At 26.6% G+C, this 6,037-nt stretch overlaps 1 protein-coding gene across 1 annotated transcript in view; it reads right to left on the reverse strand.

Moving 5' to 3' along the window:
* The window catches only part of LOC101509620 (uncharacterized), a 7,713-nt gene extending 2,522 nt beyond the window's left edge, over positions 1–5,191 (reverse strand). Inside the window, exons 1-10 of the mRNA XM_004499342.4 lie at positions 5,057–5,191; positions 3,548–3,667; positions 3,305–3,416; positions 3,046–3,204; positions 2,413–2,517; positions 1,755–1,838; positions 1,538–1,653; positions 1,294–1,395; positions 1,064–1,180; positions 483–509 (exon numbers count right to left, since the gene is read on the reverse strand). Of these exons, the coding sequence (XP_004499399.2) occupies positions 483–509; positions 1,064–1,180; positions 1,294–1,395; positions 1,538–1,653; positions 1,755–1,838; positions 2,413–2,517; positions 3,046–3,204; positions 3,305–3,416; positions 3,548–3,567 (842 nt within the window). The 5' untranslated portion in view covers positions 3,568–3,667; positions 5,057–5,191. The remainder of the gene's footprint in view (positions 1–482; positions 510–1,063; positions 1,181–1,293; positions 1,396–1,537; positions 1,654–1,754; positions 1,839–2,412; positions 2,518–3,045; positions 3,205–3,304; positions 3,417–3,547; positions 3,668–5,056) is intronic.
* Positions 5,192–6,037: the final 846 nt, after the last annotated feature.

Raw genomic sequence — 6,037 nt, forward strand, 5'->3', positions numbered from 1 at the left:
AAGATTGTACAAATATATAGTTTAATAAGTAATATAATGGAATAATAAATAAAAAAATTTATCTTAAGCAGAAATATTATTGTTTTATAGCACTAATAAAACATTTGTCATGGATGAAAATAAAAAACATTTATGAAACTGATCTCCACATGCATCTTTAAGATTTATCAATGAATTAGGACCATTTACATTTTTTAGTTTTATTTTTTCATAATTTTTATAACACTCTTAAAAAAAAAGAAGTGTTCTGATATTCTTCATTTTTTAATAAATATATTATTTTTTTCTATATTACAATCATCTATATATTATTTATTAAATTGATCAAATTATTTATAATGATACATTTATTTTTTTAATTTAATCATCTTAAATTTAATACATTTTTATTCTAATTTTTTTTATTTTAATTAAATTTAAAATCATTATCTACTTAGAAGTTTAGAATTATCTATCTTCCTCTCGCAAAACCACTCTACCACCAAAAATAAATTCTCGCCTCCGTCATCCTTTCACCACCGCAAGAAAATCCCTCCTCATTCTCACTCTCAATTTGCTCGTGTTTGCGTCGATGACGTTTTAGTGTTATCGATCACGCACCCTCATGTCGCACCTTCGTTTCATCTTTGTTTTTTATTCTTAATGAACTAATGAATAAGATAGATGATGCATAACGAAGAAGAAAGACGATTAAGAACAGCGTAGGAAGATGGTGAAAAAAGACAGAGAGACGGCGCACTAGAGAGACAATAACAAAAGAGAAGAAACTTAGTTATTTTTTGTATATAGTTTAATAAATAAATATTAATTATTTTAAAATAGAACAAAAATATAAAATTTCAGAGTTTAATGGTGTTAAATTTAAAATACCATCAAACTTACTTATAGATGATATGTCATTAGAGTATTTCTAATTTAATTTGATAATATAAAAAAAATATTAATTTTCAAATTGTAGAGTAGAAGTGCCCATGAGTTTTTGTCAATAATCTAATTTTTCTTAGTACAATTTTCACCATAAATTAACTAAAACATGTAACATATTAAATTATTATCCACTTACTTATGGACTTCAACGCCATCCCTTTTCCTTGTCATTTGCCATGTAAAACTACTACTACTTGGGTCTAGACCAGGCTGTGAGATCTGCAAACCATGCTTCCTTACCATTTCCAAGTACCTATAATTAATAAAGAGATATAATTTCAATCGCTAATTAATTTTTCACCAACACCTAATTAATAATTTAATTCCCACACTAAGGGTAAAATGATTTTGACTTTTAATACTCACTCCTCTGCATCAAAATGCTCCGTGCCTAAATCCTCATCCCAAAGGAAAACGTAATCATAGGGAGCCACAATGTCAGGATGTAGAAAGCGTTTAGCATACCACCTTCAACCATATTTCACGATATATGTCAAAACTCGCATCATAAATAAAGGCCTAGAAAAACTTAATTAAAAAGAATAGTTGGTGATTCAATAAGTTATAATACAATGAAACAATTAAGAACTATGTAAAATCTGTCACCAACCATTTAGTTTGCTTTCTAGCACTTATATGAATTGCTTTCTTTGACCACTCAAACTTATTCCACTCACTAGCTCGACCATCATAGTGGAATAACACAATAGTGAAGTTCTCAGAGAACTATAAGGTTAAATCCAATAGTCAGATAAACAGAACAGACATTAGAAATATTAGCACATGCTATCAAAACAAAATTAATGCAAGGTAGAACCAGAAAAAACCTTTTTCATTGCAGCATCAATGTTGTCTCTCTGGTCATACCCGACAGTAAATGTTACAAGATACTTTGGTTTGATACTTAGGTCCTATAATAAGTAGCACCTCTCTCAAGAAAAGAGTTAGATTAGAGAAGAAGAATTCATCATGCTAGTATATGCAGCTCAATATCATTATTAAGTCCATTGCTATTACATACAAAAATGTTACATGGAAACCCACTTTTTTGTTCGCACGAGCATTTGATAATTGCGTGCAAAAATGAGAGAAGATGGTTAAATAAGATCACATTAAAAATTGTGATTAATCATTTAATTATATATATTTTTTGCCGTGATTTTAATTAATCATTTATTCAACTAAATTAACTATACTTTTAAATGTAATTAACCAGATATCACGCAGGTCTATAAAAAGTGGACGTCCTTATATTATTATTGTCTTCCATATTCCTTTGTAACAATTTGCCATTTGTTAGTTTTCAATTAGGAATTGAATACATGTTGACATTAATTTATGTTACTAGAGAAACCACGTAATGATTCATTTGGAAACACCTACGCAACTGAACTCATCACATTTTGGAGGGAGTTACGATAGTTTTATTTTTTAATTAAAAGTTAAAATGCATGTTTTACATAAAGGTGAAGTGAATTTGCACACCTGATGTGGTAGACCCCATAGCCGACGAAGATAAAAATCTGATTGAGTTTCGACAATTCTAGGGGGTAGTCTTTCAGCTCCTCGAGGATTTGTAGGAACCCAAATCTATGTCATAGTCAAATGTACCTATTTAGTGCAACATTCCAATATTTGAAATGATATACAATGGTCATATATATACATATATACTGTATATGTCTGTCTATCTTAGATATTGTTAAAATATTAAGCTCGATAGAATGCTAAAATTGTAGTAGCACTCAACCAAATGCAATTTAAGAATCTAGGAAACCATTACACCTAAAGATTACCAAATGAAATGACAAAACAAACTTTAAAATGTTACTGGAAACTATTAGCAAATAATGCCTATCCAAAACTTGTAACATTCTGCTTCATTCAAAAAACAATTCACTTAAAATATTGAGAAAGAAACTGAGGAAAATATCTTAAGATCAAGAGGAAGACAAAAAGGAAACGAATACAAAAGGAATTAGGACAACGGATATATATTTATAAATTGTATTAGAAATTTTGCTGCTAATTAAGAAATAATATATATAAGTGTATATATATATATGAATATGTTGATCAAATAGATGAGGTACAAAAAAAGAGAGAACAGAACCATACTTTTGTCTTCTCATTTAATTTGTGAAGCTGATTGAACATGTTTGTATCACCTCTAAAGGAAGCCCAAGCATCCCATATAGAGTTGGTTTCAATTTTGGAGTACTTTTCTTCAATATATGTGAGATCAACGGATGGAAAAAGGCTTAATGGAAGATTCACCTAACAAATAATATGATATATGGAAACATAATTCATAATGTCAAAATATTAATCACATGAAATGTCATGAAAATGATATGGTGCAAGATTAAACACAAACCTTAGTTAATGATAGTTTTGGAAATGATACTCCTAGAAAGAAGCCAAAAAAAATTCCAGCAAAGGTTGCTATCATGAGCTTCATTGATTCATTGGGTTTTTTAATATTTCCACTACAAGACAAAACAAAAATATGTTATATGAGGTAAAATGCAAATTTCTTTTCCCCTTTTTTTCATCTTCTAGTTGGAGAGAATAAATAGAAAGAATAATATTCATGCAATAAAATGTATTCAAGTCAAACCTTCTTATGGAAGTTCCCATAGTATTCTATATCTTTTTGGGTATGCACTCATTGACTATGCAAGATACCTTTTCCTTGGAAAAGAATCTTATATTCTTATATGCGGCCAAATTGTCCCCCCTGAAAAATATTATATTTTTAAAAAGAACTTAGAAAAAATGTTAATATTATATAACAATATATAGAAGCACCATCCTAAATTATTATTTTAAAAAATTCCACATTTTATAATCTTGTTTTTTAATAACTAAGAATGCTATAGCAGTGGATTTGCCACACGTGACATTGGCTTCAATTTCAATTGTGAGTACCCTTGAGTCAATTCAAATTTTAAATAGTGAAATTTGAATGCATTGAAAAAAGAGGATTAATATTTCAAAGTTTTAAAATTTGACTAGTGGTACATGCAAATTCAACTTTGATGAATGTATTGAAAGTTTTTAGAGATCATTGAAATTGTAGACATTAATTGACTTTCTTTAATATTTTTTGGAAGCAGCACATTCTTTTCTAATAAATAAGACTCTATGGAAGTGAGTATCATTTTATCATTTCATCAAAGAGCAAGTGTGTGTTGAAAGAGAACATTTAGATATTTTTTTTTTTTTTCATTGAATTTTATCATTTCTTGTAACTCTTAGAGTGAGAGAGTTTGTAGAATGATATACAATTTGAGGTGGATTACAAATCATTGTAATCGTATTTGAGATAATGAATATAATTGTTGAGGTGTTTCTACGATACGAATATAAGAGATATCGAACTATATATATTCTCGTATATTTTCTTATTTAATTTTGTGTGTTCTATCTAATATAAAATTTTAAGTGTGCATGAAATTTCCTAAATAAAAGATGTTCAGCTCAATAAGATTCATCCTAGCTTTTTTGAACCAATAAAACAAAATATAAAACAATATCCAGCATAATCAAATAAATGGTTTTGATTAAAAAGATAAAAAGTACTACTCATAAATGGAAAAAGAAAAAATAATAGCTAACAACCACAATTTTACTTATAAAATACATCCATTATAGGACACAAAATATATTATTGAAATAATTCTTTTTAAAACATTGTTATTTTTTTTAGTTTTCTTTCTCTTATAATTTTACCATCTTTTATCAGTACCATTATAAATAATTGATACGAGTTTTTAAAATATAAAACTTTAATATCAAATTAAACTCTAATGAGTTTATAACAATGGTAAATCAACAATTTTAAACAAATATCACAACAAAAAGACATAATGATTTCTGGCATCAAAATTTTGAGACCTCTTCAATTAAGATATACTAATAATGTTTTAGTTGCACAAATTAATTTTAAACCCTAATAAGTTTATATCTTAATGAATTTATAATAGAACACCCTAACATCATGATTTATAGCATCAAACAATTTTTAAGCCCTCTCCAATTGAGATCTGTTAATTTTTTGATTGTACAGGTTAATCATAGGCTTTTATAATATTAATGACGATGATGATAGTGAAGTACGACATACCTGGATTTTTGCAAGAAATTAGAATTTGCAAGAGAGTGTGTTGATGATAATGATAGATTTGATGTTACGTCATCAAATTGCTTTTTGATTGATAGTGGGATGAGGCAACTGTCTCTCGCTAAGGGCGAAGAAACGGAAGACTTGTAAATTTTGTTTTGACTTGGCAACATGTAACGTGTATATGCTAGCACATACGGGTACCTTTGAAGCCTATTCCCATCGTGTAGCGCTATAAAAATAATAACTTTTTATTTATTAAAATGCCTCAAACAAATTTTATATTTAATAAAAAGTTATCATTTGTAATCTTTTAAATTTTATCTAAAATCAATATTATCTTAATCAATAAAAATTAAATGAATTTATTATTAATTAAAAATAAAATATTATATAAAATCAGTTATATTAATTTATTAAATTTTTTTTATTCTCAAGTATTTTAAAATAATTTTTTACAAAAAAATTAATAATTTTTTTAAAACACTATTATATATTTTAAAAAGTTTTATTTTAAAATTTACATTAAACCTCGTACATATATCCTGAGTTTTTTGCTGGAGGTAGTCGTATCAGAATCGTCAATTAAGATTCAACAATCTAAATTTTAAAATAGAATTTTAATGCAAAATTAATTTTATAAATTTAAAAGACAATAAATTAATTTTGTTAAAAATGAATTGGATGTATATTCAATAATTTATATAAAATAAATAAATTAAACAACAAATTACAGTAAAAATCACGTAATCTTTAGTAAAAATTACATTTAAATAAAAAACTAAAAATTTTAACTTAAATCAATTTTTGAGAAAAATCAACTTTATTCTAACACATTCAAACTTATCAAAATCATATATATTTTTTAGAATCAATTTTAACTCTTCTAAAACATATAAACTAAAGATACACTGTGATTATGGGTGACATGATACAATTCAAATTAATGTGATTTTAATTAAATGGAGAAGATCGATACTTGAA

The sequence above is a fragment of the Cicer arietinum genome, chromosome 3 (genome assembly GCF_000331145.2).
Source record: "Cicer arietinum cultivar CDC Frontier isolate Library 1 chromosome 3, Cicar.CDCFrontier_v2.0, whole genome shotgun sequence".
Taxonomy (NCBI): Eukaryota; Viridiplantae; Streptophyta; class Magnoliopsida; order Fabales; family Fabaceae; genus Cicer; species Cicer arietinum.